Source organism: Phyllobates terribilis, unplaced genomic scaffold (assembly GCF_046119375.1).
Source record: "Phyllobates terribilis strain yellow unplaced genomic scaffold, ASM4611937v1 Scaffold_46__1_contigs__length_10046794, whole genome shotgun sequence".
In the NCBI taxonomy this organism is placed as follows: domain Eukaryota; kingdom Metazoa; phylum Chordata; class Amphibia; order Anura; family Dendrobatidae; genus Phyllobates; species Phyllobates terribilis.
Window position 1 is genome coordinate 7,568,398 of NW_027362806.1, and position 17,879 is coordinate 7,586,276.

Here is a 17,879-nt window from a genome sequence, read left to right on the forward strand (position 1 = left end):
AGACAACGCTGCTGGCAGAGGTACTGGCTCTTTTCACCCACAAGGATTACAGGGGAGGGACACGCACACCAGGTGCAACTCGGGGTGGGGGGAGGGGTCCACCAACTGGGCCATTTTCATGAAACCATCACATCAGCAAGGGCTATCTGTGGGTATAACTATGACAAGGAGGGAGAAGTCAACCAAGATGGCGAAGAAGTACTTACGTGACCATACCAGCATCCCTCCTGATTCTGCAGTACCGTTTAACTATTGGTTGTCCAAGCTGCACACTTGGCCCGACCTCTCCTTGTACGCCTTGGAGTTGCTGCCATGACCTGTCGCAAGTGTATTGTCTGAGCGAGTTTTTAGTTCGGCCTCTGAAATCATAACGGATAGGCGCATAGGCCTGTCAATGGAAAATGCAGACAGGCTGACTCTTCTAAAATTGAACAAGGGCTGGATTTCCTTTTGTAATCCCAATGGATGACAGCAACCCAACGTAAATGCAGCTCAAATGTTCTTTTTTGGAAGTTGTCTTCATGTCCATTCCTTACCATCCAAACCAATTTTGTTCTGGAAATCATGTCCTACTCCTCCAGCAACAAGTACTTAGTCGTCATATACAGTGGGCACGGAAAGTATTCAGACCCCTTTAAATTTTTCACTCTTTGTGTCATTTCAGCCATTTGGTAAATTCTAAAAAGTTCATTTTTTTCTCATTAAAGTACACTCTGCACCCCATCTTGAATGAAAAAAAAACCCAGAAATGTGGAAATTTTTGCAAATTTCTTAAAAAAGAAAAAAACTGAAATATCACATGGTCATAAGTATTCAGACCCTTTGCGTATTTGGTTTCTTGATTTGTAAAAAAAAAAAAAAAAACGAATGAAAAAAATCTTCAATTTATTGGATTAAAAAAAACAATAGGAAAATGGATTCTACCCTGTGTGGGTTCTCTGGTGCTTAACCAAATATGATTTCTTTGTAAAACATTTCTCACATTTTGAACATGAAAAAGTCTTCTCACCTTTGTGAGTTCTGTGATGGTTGATAAGATTTGATTGCTGTAAAAAAACCTTTCCCACATTATGAACATGAAAAAGGCTTCTCCCCTGTGTGAGTTCTCTGGTGCTTAACCAAAGCTGATTTCTGGTTAAAACATTTTCCACATTCTGAACATGAAAAAGGCTTCTCCCCTGTGTGAATTCTCTGGTGCTTAACCAAAACTGATTTACCCTTAAAATGTTTCCCACATTCTGAACATGAAAAAGGCTTCTCCCCTGTGTGAGTTCTCTGGTGTAGGATAAGATGTACTTTCCGGTTGAAACATTTCCCACATTCTGAACAGGAAAAAGGCTTCTCCCCTGTGTGGGTTCTCTGGTGCTTAATCAAAGCTGATTTCCGGTTAAAACATTTCCCACATTCTGAACATGAAAAAGGCTTCTCCCCTGTGTGAATTCTCTGGTGATTAATCAAGTCTGATCTCTGATTAAAACATTTCCCACATTCTGAGCATGAAAAAGGCTTCTCCGCTGTGTGAGTTCTGTGATGGTTGATAAGATTTGATTGCTGTAAAAAACCTTTCCCACATTCTGAACATGAAAAAGGCTTCTCCCCTGTGTGGGTTCTCTGGTGCTTAACCAAAGCTGATTTCTGGTTAAAACATTTCCCACATTCTGAACATGAAAAAGGCTTCTCCCCTGTGTGAGTTCTCTGGTGCTTAACCAAAGCTGATTTCTGGTTAAAACATTTCCCACATTCTGAACATGAAAAAGGCTTCTCCCCTGTGTGAATTCTCTGGTGCTTGACCAAAACTGATTTACACTTAAAATGTTTCCCACATTCTGAACATGAAAAAGGCTTCTCCCCTGTGTGAGTTCTCTGGTGTAGGATAAGATGTACTTTCCGGTTGAAACATTTCCCACATTCTGAACAGGAAAAAGGATTCTCCCCTGTGTGGGTTCTCTGGTGCTTAACCAAAGCTGATTTCCGGTTAAAACATTTCCCACATTCTGAACATGAAAAAGGCTTCTCCCCTGTGTGAATTCTCTGGTGATTAATCAAGTCTGATCTCTGATTAAAACATTTCCCACATTCTGAACATGAAAAAGGCTTCTCCCCTGTGTGGGTTCTCTGGTGCTTAACCAAAGCTGGTTTCTGGTTAAAACATTTCCCACATTCTGAACATGAAAAAGGCTTCTCCCCTGTGTGAATTCTCTGGTGATTAATCAAATCTGATCTCTGATTAAAACATTTCCCACATTCTGAACATGAAAAAGGCTTCTCCCCTGTGTGAGTTCTCTGGTGATTAACAAGGATCCAATTTTGGTTAAAACATTTCCCACATTCTGAACAGGAAAAAGGCTTCTCCCCTGTGTGAGTTCTCTGGTGTAGGATAAGATGTGATTTCTGTTTAAAACAATTCCCACATTCTGAACAGGAAAAAGGCTTCTCCCCTGTGTGAGTTCTCTGGTGTAGGATAAGATGTGATTTCCGTTTAAAACATTTCCCACATTCTGTACATGAAAAAGGCTTCTCCCCTGTGTGAGTTCTCTGGTGTATATCAAAATCTGATTTCTGGTTAAAACATCTCCCACATTTGTAACAAGAAAATCTATTGTCCACTGTGTGTATTTTTTGACTTATAGACTTTTCGAGGGTAAAACTATTTCCATATTCTGAACCTGAAAATGTCTTCTGTGCTTTAGCAGCAGTTCGTTTTGTAATGCTTATTTTTTTATTTTGATTTTCCTTAGTGGTCGGTAATGAATCAGAAGACAGGACCTGTTTCGTAGGATCAGATGATTGATCTTTGCTGTGAAGGGATGATGGTAGATCTGGAGTAATGGCATTCACTTCAATTGTATCCTGAGGGATCTTAAGATTGTCTGATTTAAAAATCTCCTGTCCCTCTGATCTCCTGGTACAGTCATCTGCCAAGGAAAAAAAACAATTATTAATTTTGAATAAAATATCCTTGAAATTTACATTTTTGAACATTTCTACTTAAAATGTCTAAACACACACATTCCTGGGCTACATATTAGACACAAATCTAAAAAATAGAGGAACATTTCAAATATTTTAAATATTCTTCTATTTTTTAGATTTGTGTCTAATAAAACTGATTTTTAAGCTTGAGGTATCTCTTCATTTTCCTGGACTAGCATGTAGCCCAAGGAAGTGTTTATTTAGATTGATTTAGAAGAGGTATGCAATCTTTATTTATTTTTCTACGGATTCTTATGTTAATTGTACTTAAGATGTCTGTAGAAATGGCAAGTTATTGACAGAATGACAGTTCACAGTTTAATAGAAAACCTCATAGGATGAACCAGTGGAGCGCGGTGTCCAACTCTTTGTTCATTCTGCCTGAAAGATATGGAATAAGAAGCCACCAAACAATGTTATGTAGATGAAAATAACACCAATAAAAACTTCTACTCAATCGGCAAAAAACAAATCCCACTCAGGTCCATCATCTGTCTATGGAAAAACAGAGGTTTCCACATTATTCGTGGCTCAGAGAAAAGAAACATGACTTCCATAAACCTGTCCAGCAATATCCGCTCTCCCAAAGTCAGATCTCCCCCTCTCTTCTGAGCCTTGCAGTGCGTCCAAACCACATTTATCATCCATGTATTTGGCATTACTATAGTGAGAAGAACCCTCTTCATTTACGGTGTGTGTCTCCTGGAGCACAATCTGGGCACTATGTGTTGGGTAATAAAATGGCCAATGTGCAATTTTTACTCTCCAACATCGACTGCGAGCTAATGTCCAGAAAGTGGCTGTGGAGTCAAAATAGTCACTACTCCTATAGATTAATTCACTGAGGGTTATAATTTCGAAAATGGAGTCACTTTATGGTGATTTCTATTGCTCTGGTTTTCTGCCATTTTGTCATATCAGGGCTTATGCAGTTGGTGTGTCCCATCTCCTCTGGGATCTATCTGCTTCTGCAACGTCGGCTTCTCCCACCAGGAGCCGCCTTATTCATTCCTCAGGCGGCGCTGGTGATGGAGGAGACGTCGGGACCAGGATCTGTGGGTGGCACAGGCTCTGTCCAGCCACTAAGATTAGGGTTCCTGAGATCTGTAGTACCATCCAGTCTGGCAGTATGGGTGTGTGTGCTGTCCAGCTGGAGTAATCTGCTCCCTGCTTCAGCCAATTGGAAAGCACCGCACCCTACTAAAGCTGGAAGCATATTGCCGGAAGCTGCCAGATCCAGCCTTGTTCTCCTCCGGTTCAGTCCTCTGTGCTCAGCTTCCGGCTTGTGTATTTGGTTCCTGTTGTGACCTTGGCCCGTTTACTGACTACTCTTGTGTCTTCTGATTTTGTATTTTCTCTGCCCTCCTGGTTCTGACCCGGCTACCTGACTATTCTTCTTGGGGTTAAAGGGTGATAAGCAAGGCAATCCAAGGGATCTGGAGTATATAGCACCAAGCCTGTTTGTGGTGGCCATCTTTTGAGCTGCCAGGTGACCATGAACAGTGCCCCCAATACATTGTGTCTGCAATATATTCCTGCAAGATCTGCATTCAAATAGCTAAATGGCGCTCCTTCCCTTAATAATAATAATAATCTTTATTTATCTAGCGCCAACATATTCCGCAGCGCTTTACAATCCAGAGGTTCATATTCAACAGTCATAAGTAACATAGCTAAAGATAATACAATAATTACAGCAAAAATAATGACGACCCTGCTCCTAAGAGCTTACAATCTACAATGAGGTGGGAGTGACACAATGTACAGGGGCTTATTTACAAGGATGGTCCAGCCATCTTGAGGGGATGAGGGATAGATAAAGGCTGCATGATCTCATCACCAGCCAGTATCTGTAGTGCTTTTGGGTTCGGTGGAGAGTTATGTTTGGAGAAATAACTGATGGGCTATAAGAAGATAAAAGGACTTCGATTAGGGAATGTGATAGGCCGCCCTAAGCAGGTGTGTTTTTACGGAGCACCTAAAACTGTGTAAGTTGTGGTTCATCCTTCTTAACCTGCCATGTGCCCAGACAGTAGTGTACAACCGTATATAGGGTATTGTCGGATTCAAGAGAAGTTGGAAAATAATTTGTAAGGTCCAATTGTCTCCTATTATCCTTTGTGAAGAATTCCAGAATTATCACCACATAAAGTGACACACGTCAGATTTAAAAAATACAATGGAGCCGGATAACGAACACAAAACTGCCTGCGGGAAGGGGTTACATCAGAGTATTTTGTGAACTAACTACTGTAGTCACAACTGTGAGTATAGACAATAACACATCTACTGAAATGACTCAACTGTCTAAAAAATGAGTAACTAGTGGTGAAACCTCTCTGGGGTAATTAGAGTCTGGGGCTCGGTAACTTTTCGAAATCTAAACTATGATAAGGGCCAATATTTTCTGTCAGATGAGTTTCAAAAAGAAATATTAGACATTGAAAGAGAACTTTTTTATAATAGTGCGGAGCTGAGGTGTCTTAAATTTAGACCTCAGGCTTTGGGAAGATGTAATGGAGACCTTCTTGTAAAGACTACCATGGAGTTACAGAGACAAATAAGTGAGTCAGGCTAATCCAACCACAATAAAGCTATCCTACAAAATGAACCTGTATAAAAAGATGGAATAAAAGATATGCTACATCCCCAACAACAACATATGTATGAGGGGAGAGCTCCAACACTAAACTGGAGTTGCATTCTTATGGTGGACCATTGGAGCTACTATGAGTCCTGACCAGGAGAGTAGAGAAAGTATTAGTGCCCCCATTTCAGGAGAGATTGTGCAGGAATCTGAATTCCTTAGGATTGAAAACATAATGGAATTTATGATGTGGAGTGAATCCATGAAACCAGGGCTCGAGCCATGCCACCACATCTCCTGCAGGCGTGAATAGATGTATATTACAGTTATGAAACAAGCACAGCTTAGAGACATATCATGGCACAAGTGTAATGTTTTCTCTTTAGTTTATCACAATCCTGTTTGAAGTTAGTTGGTTTGAAAAGAAATTGAAAGGTCAGGATGAAGGGAAACTCTGTTGTTATTATACAGAAATTCACACTTGGCCCTCACTGTACATTTAATGCTGTTGATCATAAAAGTGAAATTTGGCCAGAAAGACTGGACCTGGTCTTGTAGGGACCATACGAGCACATTCAGCAGCACAGAAGGGAGGGAAGGTAGATTCATCCAATATCAGGGTTCTAGGAAGCCAACAGCATCATTACCCTCCGCTTTCTCTTCAAGTGATTTTCTCACTTGAATGCACATTCTACGTACGCTGTCATTTGGCTTTATAGTCTACCAAGCTGGGCAGGTAAAGGACAGCGTCTTCTAATCCCAGGGGGTAGGTGGATTCTCCAGTTTGTAAGTTCTACAGAAAAGGACTTTCACAATTACACATATTAAAGAAATATTGAAAATCTCTCTTCTCCTCCAAGCCACTCTTCCCTCCTCTCCTATAGTATTTGTCAAGCGATCAAGAGCTTACACTCTGAGAAGAGGCTAATATTCAAATGCTAGGACAAAGGGAGCTACTAACCCAATTAACATGCGAGTGTATTTTCTAGTGGCACAGGCCTGCGACCAATATACACCTAGGTGAGAAAGATGTAGTTCATGCCTTAAAAGAATTCAACAGAAATCTGCAGTCTGGCCGGTACCCACACAAAATATGGAATATCTAAAGTTCTATACTACCAATAATAATGGGGCCCATATTTTTAGTGGCAGGGTCAGCCAAGGATCAATATACTTAATTTTCCATAGCTGTACGCACCTCCAGTGAGCGGTAATACAAAAGTACAAAATAACAGACCGCAGCTATGTCATGTGTGGTCTCTAAAGAAAGGTAAATTCATAATGGAAAATATGGTATCACTTTCGGGCTTCTGTGATCAACCAGTGTGAAGTTATCACAGAAGCCAGATATGTTAATGAAAATATGAAAGCTGGAGCCCAGCCCACGTGTGGTCAGCACAGGAGGTGTGTGGGCAGGTTCCCCCTTCAGCATAAAAGACCCATCTGAAGATGGATCAGTATTCATTACCGGGGGGTATAGATTCAATAAGCAAGCGATCCCGTTCGACAACGGTCAAATCAATTGGATCGCCTCCCTTCCAGCTAGACTGGATCATCTCTGCAATCTGTTGAGTAATTTCTTATTTAAGGGTATGTGCACACGTTCAGGATTTGAAGCAGCAATTTCCTGAGCGTTTTTGCCTCTCCCTGGCAGAAAAAAAACACATGCAGATTGACATGTGTTTTTGACGCGTTTTTACATGAGGTTTTACATGCGTTTTTTGAAGCGTTTTTGTACATCAATAAATGTATGGAACTAAATAAAGTTATTTGGTGGTACATTGCTTAAGCCCTTGGATTACCATAAGAACTGGGGTTAGTATATTTGAAATAACGTGTTTACACTGTGTCTGTGTGTCTCTTTACTTATTAAAGTTTGGTCATAGTTTGGTCATGAAAAGGTCTGATTTACACCTTGACATCACCAAACAAAGTGCTGGGTGTCAGCTAGTCCCATTCATCCAATCTTCACTAGCATTTCTATTCATGTAATTTATGCAACTGCTGTGAGCTGTTAATTTTAGCCTGGGAAAGTGCCATTAGGCAAACATGGTCCTTGGCCATTAAATAACATCTCACAGCTGGTTAGTTAGCCACTACTACCCCCTGATCAGCACTCAGCAGCGCTTTGGACATAACATATTTATGTTGCGTCCAAAACGCGATGTTCTAATGCCGCACTTTCGTTGTCGGTATATGTGAATCCACCGCATATAATCACACTTCAATCGGTCAAAATCTGCTGCGGAGACTAGCGTGTCCGCTACAGAAATTCATATGCTGCGGGTGAGTTTAGGTATGTGGCCATGATCAGGAGCCGTTGCAGGTTTGACGCTGCGAGTTTATACAGCATCAAACCCACAGCGTCCAGATGTTACGTTATAGTGGATGGGATCTCTAGAAATCCCACGTCCACTATGCATGCATCAGAGGCTGCGAATCACCCGTGGACACTGACATGCAGCGCATCTTTCAGGACCGCAGCATGTCAAATTCTCTTGTGGAGTTGCTAGTCTCCACAACAGAAATTTGACCACTAGAATGTATTGAATGCGGTAAATCCGCATGGTTCAGTGAACATACTGCGTACAATAGAATGCAGTGTTTTGGACGCAGCAAAAATTTGCGTCCAAAGGGGTGCTACATCTGAATTATGGGAACAGAGCCTACAATTTAAAAAAAAAAATGGCATAGGCTCCTGTGTCATTTTTATAACCAGCAGAGGGAAAGCCGACCCCAAATCTGACGCTTAGCCTCGCTCTTCCCACTGCCTTGAAGCGGTGGCAGTGGGGTAATGGGGTTGGAGTTCACGTCAGCCTTGTATTGGCAGCTGACGTGAAGCCCAGGCTAGTAATGGAGGGCGTCTATAAGACGCCCCCATTACTAACCGCGTAGTAATGTGGTCGGCGCTTTTTCAATAAAAACATGGCCATAATAAAGTATTTTAATGAAATCAAACACACACGGTTCTTCAATTTTTTTTATTCCACGCCTCCGTGAAGCCCTCGATCTCCTGAAAAAAACTTAAAATACCAAACAACAGTATCCCTCACCTGTTCACCGTCAGTGACGCAGTCCACGATTACCGTCGAGTGTCCCACGACGTTCCGGGTCACTTCTACAGCTGTGACATCATAAATCACTGATGTCACAGCTGTAGAATATAGCACTATATACTAACAGGGGTGTAAAATCACCCCCTGTCAGTATACAGGCTGCAGGAGGTCACTGGGGTTCATCAGCTGAAGAGCCCTGGTGAGCTAACCACCGTGGGAACATTCTTGCCAATGATCCCAGGGTGAGCATCAGCTGATCGGTCACAAAACCGATCCGCTGATTACCGGCGTCAGCAATCAGCTGATGGTCAAGTGACCATCAACTGATTGCTGCCAGCACTGATCACCTGATGGTCATGCGACGATCACCTGATGGTCATGCGACCATCAGCTGATTGGTGATGTCAGCGATCACCTGATGGTCATGCGACCATCAGGTGATCGATGACGTCAGCGCAGGTCCTGGCAGTACACTGCAGTGCGCGAGCCTGCACCCTGCAGTGTATCGCTGGCCGCCGGACAGATAGCATCACCGCCGGGAACCAGGAGGACACTGGGGGCCGCTGGACAGTGAGTGTAAATGTTTATTTTTTTATTTTTACTTTATTTATTTTTTTACTACTGCGGGCTGGGAAGAACAGACTGCTGCTCTTTCCATCCACGCTGCTCTCGCTGTTATCAGCCAGAGCAGCAGTCGGATGAGAGGAGTAGCAATCTCCTTACCCGACCCGGGTTCCACCCGCAGCGCGATTCCGCCGTGGATTTGCGCCTATTGACTGTGATTGAAATGCAGCAAATCCGCATGTATAGATATTATACATGCGGATTTGCTGCGATTTAATGCAAGTCAATGGGCGCGAATTCGGTGCGGAATTGCACTAGAAATGGTCCTGCTGCTGTTTTTGCCGCAATGATAAACCAAAAAGTGGAAATTTCCGCATCATGGGCACAGCACATGCGGATTACCCTTGCTATACATGGCAGACCTATTAACAAGCGGTTTTAATGCGTTTCTGTGGCGGTTTTATTATTATTATCATTATTATTAATAATTAATATAGCGCCATTGATTCCATGGCGCTGTACATAAGGGGTTACATATAAAATAAGAATATCACTACAGTAAACAAACTAACAATGATAGACTGGTACGGAGGGAAGAGGGCCCTGCCCTTGCGGGCTTACATTCTACGGGAATGGAGAGGAGACAGTAGGTTGGGGGGTTGCAGTAGTAGTAGCTTCGGCGTTGTTGAGGAGGCAGTGTGGTCATTGCAGGCTGTAAGCTTTCTTGAAGAGAAACGTATTAAAACCGCATCGTGTGCACATAGCCTAATCCTATTTTATTTGTGTAACTGTATATTGTGTATTGTAAGGTCTTCTTTTGTAAAACCCTTTGTATATTTTCATAAACACTGCCTCCCTTTTGGATTAAATATAAAATTTAATAGTCCTGTTTCTTTTGTCCTGTAATTGTTCCCTCCCCCAAATATATGCTAACAGAAAGCAGGCATCCGATCAGCCTGTATTATATTTCAAATCTGGTAGGTGGTGGCAGCGAGTAATATTAAGTGGGCTATCGTGAAGCTGGCAGCGACCGTACTGGGGCGTATACACACATTCCATGCATTGGTATCCAGAGGTGTGTACGCCAAACTCTTTCTGCTCGCTTGCCGATAGCTACGTAGTGGGTTATCAGGGTCGTGTGTGCACGAATACCTGACAATCCTGACAGAGTGACAGCAGTGGTGGGATATTGTGTGATCGCCCAGGTGTCGTCGCTGTGGATCCCTGACAAATTGGTGGCAAGCGGTGGGATATTACAGAACATCAGTGGCTGGACTGCGCAATCATTCCTGTTACTGAAAACTTGCACGGTTCTTGCGAGAACTCTGTGCAAAGTTTTAAGAAATCAGACTCAGTTTTTAATATTTTTTTATCTGAGACATTACTATAAGTGTACCAGTTGCATCCCCTCCCCTTCTCTAGTTTTTCTGTTCTATCTTTTGTTTGCCAATAATGGCTAAGCGTGGAGAGCCCTGGTATCACCAGCAGTCAAAGAACACTATCACTGCCCTCTGTGAGCTGAGACAGATTGACCCCACGGGCAAAACCAAGGCCCAACTGATTGCTGAACTGTTGCAAGGTGCCACAGAGCCAGTCCGACAGCAGAGCCCTGATGATGGGGCGGCCAGCGCTGCTGCAGGGGTCCCACCTGTGATTGCCAGCCATACCCGCAGCCCGGGTAGTGTGGACCCCACCTACAGATGGTCTTGGAGCAGATCGCAGCAGACGATCGTGACTGATGACTGCAGCTGATCATGAAATTCCAAGAGGCTGAGAGAGCTGAGCGACAGGCCCAATCTGACCGAGAGGCTGCTGAGCAAGAGGCCGAGAGAGCCGAGCAGCAGGCCAAAGCTGACCGAGAGGCTGCTGAGCGAGAGGTCCAGGCTGAGAGAGCCAAGCGACAGGCCCAAGAGGAGAGTCTGTACCAGCTGAAGCTAGCCCTGATTCAGATGGAGCCATCCACCCTGCAGATCCGTGAGTCCAACAGCTTTAAACCCTGTCCTGGGCATTTTCCTGTAATTTTCCTGACATATTTCTGCGAGGGTTTGAAAAAGCCTGCAGGCTGTACCAGCTGCCTGAAGACCAGTCGGCCAGGTATTTAACTCCAGGGCTCAGTGGAAAAGCTCTGGAGGTGTTTGCTTCTCTCCCTCGAGACCAAGATGGAGACTTTGAGGCCATCAAGCAGGCCTTGATAAAAAAGTACCAGCTGACTTCGGATGTTTACCGGAAAAGGTTCAGAGCCCTCCAACGTGGGCCACATGATAGCTACAGTGATGTAGCAGATGGGCTCAGGACCAACTTTGAGCAGTGGGTCCGAGGATTGTCAGTCACCACCTTCGAGGACCTGATGGATCTGATGGTGAAGGACCAGTTTCTTCATCTTTGCCCTGTGGAAGTGCGATAATTTGTGCTTGACCGGAAGCCAAAGGATCCGCCAAAGCAGCCCAGATCGCGGATGCCTATGAGGCCAACCATACACCAGAGGTGCGGAAGTCAGCCACCAGCGGGACAGGGGATAAGCCAACAGGCAACCAGTTCTCAGTGGGTCCTGCTTCATCTTCCAGCACCCGCCCTGCATTTGACTCCCATAAGTGTTATACTTGTAACCAAATTGGTCACATTAGCCTTGTCTGCTTGGAGAGGCAGAAGATGAACCCCACACCTGAGGCCCCAGGACCAACTGCAGCCATTCTTTTTGTGGGTGGGGCGATTGGAAGGGCCCGTGAGAACTTAAAACTGGTTACTGTGGGCAACACCATTACTGTTAGACTTAAGGACACTGGCGCAGAACGGACCCTCATCCGCACTTAGTTCGTGTTACCAGATGAACTCATTCCTGGGAAGACCCTGACTGTCACCGGGTTTGGGGGTGTTCGCCGTCCCATACTGATGGCCCGAGTTTTCCTGGACTGGGGTGCGGGGAGGGGGTTAAGGGAAGTGGGCGTGTCGAAGAATCTCCCTACTAACGTGCTATTGGGAACTGATCTGGGACGGTTGGTTGCCCGATACATTCCTAGCAGCCCTCCCAGATCTGATATGTCATGTAATGCCACTGTCAGTAATGTCAATGTGATGCATAATGAAAATGTGTGTTGTGGTAAAAGGGAACTCAGCCACATCATGCCGTGGGGTGATACTGCTGAGGGTCCCCTAACACAAGCCAGCATAAGTGCTATCGGCAATGGGAGCAGGCACGGACACCAGGACGCAAGTCGCCCTGTGCAGGTGACCAGTGTCACGCCAGATGGTGACATGGTCGGTGGTAGTTGCCCCATGACTAGCACGGCTCCAGAAGTAATGAGAAAGGATGAGGAGAAACACGGGGATCATAGGAAAGTGGTCTCGTGCCGCCAACCTGTGTCACGACGGACTGTGACATGACCAGTCGTAGCTCACCCATAGTGAGCAAGGCTCCCAAGGTAACAATGAGGGGTGGAAAGGTAGGCCCCACAACCAGGCAAGGTAAAATAAATGTCTGTCAGGGGCATGGGAAGAAGGTACCCATAGCCTGTCAGAGGGGTGGGGAAAATGTACCCCGAACCGGTCAGGGTGATCGGAAAGCTGGATCCCCAGTCGGTCAGAGTGGTGGGCGAGTTGGGTCCATTGCTTTTTGGATCAGCAGGAAGGGTGGGCCTCGAGGTAGGCTTAAGGGGCGATCTGTAAATCAGCCCCTATGCTACTTCAAAGAGGGGGAGATGTCATAGAAATATTGAAAATCTCTCTTCTCCTCCCAGCCACTTTTCCCTCCTCCCATATAGTATTTGTCAAGGGATCAAGAGTTTACACCCTGAGAAGAGGCTAATAGCAAATGCTAGGACAAAGGGAGCTACTAACCCAATTAACATGCAAGTGTATTTTCTAGTGGCACAGGCCTGCGACCAATATACACCGAGGTGAGAAAGATGTAGTTCCGGGCTCAAAATAATTCAACAGAAATCTGCAGTCTGGCCGCCACCGACACAAAATATGGAATATCTAAAGTTCTATACTTCTGATAATAATGGGGCCCATATTTTTAGTGGCCGGGTCATCCAAGGAACAATATGCATAATTTTCCATAGCTGAACGCCCCTCCGGTGAGCAGTAATGCAAAAGTACAAAATTACAGATTGCAGCTATGTCATGTGTGGTCTCTAAAGAAAGGTAAATTCATAATAGAAAACATGGTATCACTTTCGGGCTTCTGCGATCAACCAGCGAAAAGTTATCGCAGAAGCCAGATATGTTAATGAAAATACGTGGGCTGGGCTCCAGCTTTCATGAGGTCAACACAGGAGGTGTGTGGGCAGGTTCCCCCTTCGGCATAAACGACCCAGCTGAAGATGTATCAGTATTCATTGCAGGGAGGTATAGATTCTATAAGCAAGGGGTCCCGTTCGATAACGATCAAATCAATTGGATCGCCTCCATTCCAGCTAGACTGGATCGTCTCTGCGATCTGTCAAGTTAGTTCTTCTTTAAACCTATTTTATTTGTGTAACTGTATATTCTGTATTGTAATGTCTCTTTTTTTTAAAACCTCTTGTATATTTTTCATAAACACTGCCTCCCTTTTGGATTAAATATAAAAGTTAATAGTCCTGTTTCTTTTGTCCTGTCGTTCCCTCCCCCGAAGCCATACACGCTACCAGAAAGCAGGAGTTTGATCAGGCCTGTATTATATTTCAAATCTGGTCAGTGGTGGCAGTGAGTAATATTAAGTGGGCTATCGTGAAGCTGGCAGTGACCGCACTGGGGCATCTATACATATTCCATGCATTGGAATCCGGAGGTGTGTACGCCATAAGCTTTCTGCTCACTTTCGATAGCTACGTAGTGGGTTATCAGGGTCGTGTGTGCAATCCCTGACAATCCTGACAGAGTGACGGCAGCGGTGGGATATTGTGTGATCTCCCCGATGTCGCCGCTGTGGATCCCTTACAACAAAGTAATGTAAAGATTTTTGGATGGAGGAAAATGTTGTGGTCTAGAGGTAAAATGGTGATCACACAATTGTGACACGACCGGTCTACACCACCGATAAAGCAGCCACAGCCGGTGATTGAGAAGAATCTGTGACTTCTCTGCATTTAGTGGTTACTACTCACCTGGGTAGTCATATGTAGGAATATCCTCTTTACACCGCTCATCACCCCTCACATATGTCTCTGTAGTATTAATATGGGTCAAATCTTCACTCTGAAACAAATATTGTAAAAGTCACAGACAGATGGAGAAGTCACATCTATGATCAGCTCTAATCCTGCCATCTCCACCGTTCTCAGTACACAAGTATAAAACATATAATACTGGTAGATAAAACAAGACTGAACACAAGACCTTCACAAACATCTATGCATCATAGGGGAGATCTCATGGCACCTTCTCTCCATCTACCTGATGATCCTGAGGAACATTGGGATCTTCTTGTTTACAGTCCTGTGGAAGAAGACGACGGGGACATTTCTTTGGTGTTGTCCTCTTACTGGATAGATCTGGAGGAAACACATACAGGAACTGAATTCATGCTTTACATACAGATAATTATAGGCTGTGTGTATTTAGTCCTGTCTATTACCTGGTGATGTGAGGGGTTGGGGAACCTCCATCATGATGTTCTTGTACAGATCTTTGTGTCCTTCTAAATACTCCCACTCCTCCATGGAGAAATAGACGGCGACATCCTGACACCTTATAGGAACCTGACACATACAATGATACCGTCATCCCCCCGATCCCTCCATAGCGTTACTGTATAATGTCCCAGCATTCCCAGCAGTGTCACCTCTCCAGTCAGCAGCTCAATCATCTTGCAGGTGAGTTCTAGGATCTTCTGGTCACTGATGTCTTCATGTATCAGGGGGTGAGATGGAGGCCCTGTGATTGGGCTCAGGGGTCTTCCCCATCCCTCAGACACAGGGTCCTGACAGCGCTCACTAGAGGTCTTCTTCACTACTGTGTAATCCTGGTTATAGAGAGACACATTAATAAATCTCACTCCAGACATTTCCAGAGTCCTCACCTCTCCAGTTCTGTCCATCTGTTATTCCCATAGATAAGAATGATGTAATGTGACGTCATCAGAATCTCTCACCTCTCCAGTAAGCCGGAAGAGGATCTCTAGGGTGAGGTGTAATATCCTCTCTGCCATCTTCTTTCTGTCTCTATCCATTTTTCTCTAGGTAAATTATATAGATAAATTACTAGTATCTCATATTGTGGGAATCTGAGTGGATTGAAGATAAGTTGGTGTAAAATATATAAAATTCTGTGTAATAAAAAAAATCAATAGCATTGTGATTCCGGTATAAAGCAATAATGTGGTAGAGCACCTCTTACATCTTCAGGTTATACAGAGATAGCTATATGCTGTCAGTTGGGATTACGGAAGTTATAAAATAATTCAGTCAATTCAACAATATAAAGAAACAACAGTTTTCTCCACGATAAGTTCTAGAAAAAAGAGGTCTTCTAACTCCACCGCGTATTCTACACTGTGTGCACAATTATTAAGCAATCTGTATTTTTGATGATTACTTTTATTAATATCTCCAGTGCTGTCGGTCAATCCAAAGGGTAATAAACCTGAAACCTGAATATTTAAGAAAGTAAAAGTGAGGTGTTGTCTTAGGAGAATATCTCTGTGTCCAGTATTATTATGCAACTATATGAAAAATGTAAATTTTCCATTGTGTTTATTTTCATCTGTTATAGTGCGAATAAGACCCAAACAACTCAATGTCCAAAAATACATTTCTGACATTTAATAAAAATTTATCAGTGACCAATATAGCCACCATTCTTTTCAATACCAGTGATAAGTCATCCATCCATGGAGTCCATTAGTTTCTTAATCTGTTAACGATCATCTTTGTGGGCAGCAGCAGACACAGCCCCAGACACTGATCAGAGAGGGGACTATTCTCCTTCACCATAAATCTTGAGTTTAAGAAAAGCTTGAAAGTTCTCAGTAAGGTTTAGGTCCAGTGAGGAAAAGGCCATGTCATTATTCTTTCATCTTTAAGGCCTTTCCGGGTACTGAGCAGTGAAGACTTCGATGCTGCGATTGAGCATTGTCCCGCAGAACAATCCTGTTTTTTTTTTAAGGATGCAGATTTTTTCTGTACCTCTGTTTAAAGAAAGTGTCTTCTAAAAACTGGCAGTAGGTTTGGGAGTTGATTTTGAGTCCATATTCAACTCGAAAAGGTCCAACTAGCTCATCTGTAGTTAAACCAGCCCATAGCATTGCCCAACTCCATCTCGCTGGCGTCTGAGTCGAAGTCGAGGTCTGTGCCCATTACCGATCCAGCCAAGAGCCCATCCATCTGGTCCGTCAAGAGTCACTCTCATCAGTTCATAAAACCTTTAAAAAAATCCGTATTCAGATATCTTTTGGTTAAGTCTTGATGTTTGCACTTGTGTCTTGTTCAGTGGTGGTTGATATTCATCCTCGACCTTGTCTCTGAGCACTGAACACCTAGTTCTTCTGGGTCTCCAGGCAGGGCTGTGGAGTCGGAGTCGGTGCTCATTTTGGTGGAGTCGGAGTCGGTATAAAATGGACCGACTTTGACTCCTAAAATATATAATAAATTGGGTGCAGTAGATCAATGCAGTTTGTGGGGAATATTTTTTCATAGGAATTTGGGAAAGTTATGAAATGTCCTATAAATGGCTGTTCTATTCCTGATCTAAGGCTACATTCACACATGGTGTTTTTGCTGCGTTTTTTGAGGATACTTTTTCAGCTGCAAAAGCACATCAGCTTTTTTAAAAAAACGCATCACCTGAAAGGTTTTTGAGCTCATAGATAATGTTTTCAATAGCAAAAGCAGATTAGAAAAACGCCGAACAAACTGACATGCTCATTCTTTGTGAGGATCCGTTTTTGAGCCCAAAAACGGATCGTCACAAACCGATGTGTCTAAATGTCATATCTTGAAACCCACTGACTTTGCTGGGATGCCCAGAGACACTGCATTTTACTGCAAAAAACGGATCCGCAAAAACGCTGTGTGTGAATCATGGCCGTAGCCAGCGAGGGGCAGTTGCCCCCCCCCCCAGAAGCAGGGGTACACGCCTATCAAAATTCACTTGTACGCTGCAGTGCTCCCGTCCTGCACTGGCTCCAGACTGCAGGGGGCAATCTCTCCTCCTCTGTCCTGTCTTCTGCCGTCTTCACCAGAGAGAGGAGGGGGAGGGGTGCCTGCCCTGCACAAGATCCGATTCCTGGGCCCCGTGCTGGAGAAAGTGAAAGTACTACTGCTCATCTCTGTCACAAGAAGGTAACTAATGCTAATATTGTAGGTGATTATTATGTGCTCTCTGTACAATGTGTGTGAACTATATGTGCAATGTACTATTTGCTGTCTGTAGCTGTCTATCACACTCTATCCCTCCATCTATCCTTCCCTCTAGCTATCCATCATTATATTCTATCTAAATATCTTGATTATTGTATCATAAAAATGATTAAATGTCTGATGTTCCATTGTACTACAATAAATTTTTCACTTAAATATAAGCAATATATGTGGGAGTCGGAGTCGGTGTAAGGGAAATTGAGGAGTCGGAGTCGCAGGTTTGGCTTACCGACTCCACAGCCCTGTCTCCAGGGAGGCTGAAATTCTGTAATACGACAGCACTGGAGGATAAGATCTTCCTGGTCACTTCACGTTGGAGTCTTCTGAAATCTTTTGCAGTTAATGTTATTCTGTATATTT

The 17,879-nt window shown here is 43.8% G+C and overlaps 1 protein-coding gene across 1 annotated transcript; it reads right to left on the reverse strand.

Annotated features, from left to right (window-relative positions):
* Positions 1-212: 212 nt before the first annotated feature.
* LOC141191507 (uncharacterized) lies at positions 213-16,484 on the reverse strand. The gene is made up of 5 exons (XM_073661400.1): positions 16,461-16,484; positions 14,738-14,861; positions 14,557-14,654; positions 14,268-14,358; positions 213-2,915 (listed from the first exon to the last, which is right to left on the reverse strand). The coding sequence occupies exons 1-5, from the start codon at positions 16,482-16,484 to the stop codon at positions 1,069-1,071; spliced, it is 2,184 nt and encodes a 727-aa protein (XP_073517501.1). The 3' UTR covers positions 213-1,068.
* Positions 16,485-17,879: the final 1,395 nt, after the last annotated feature.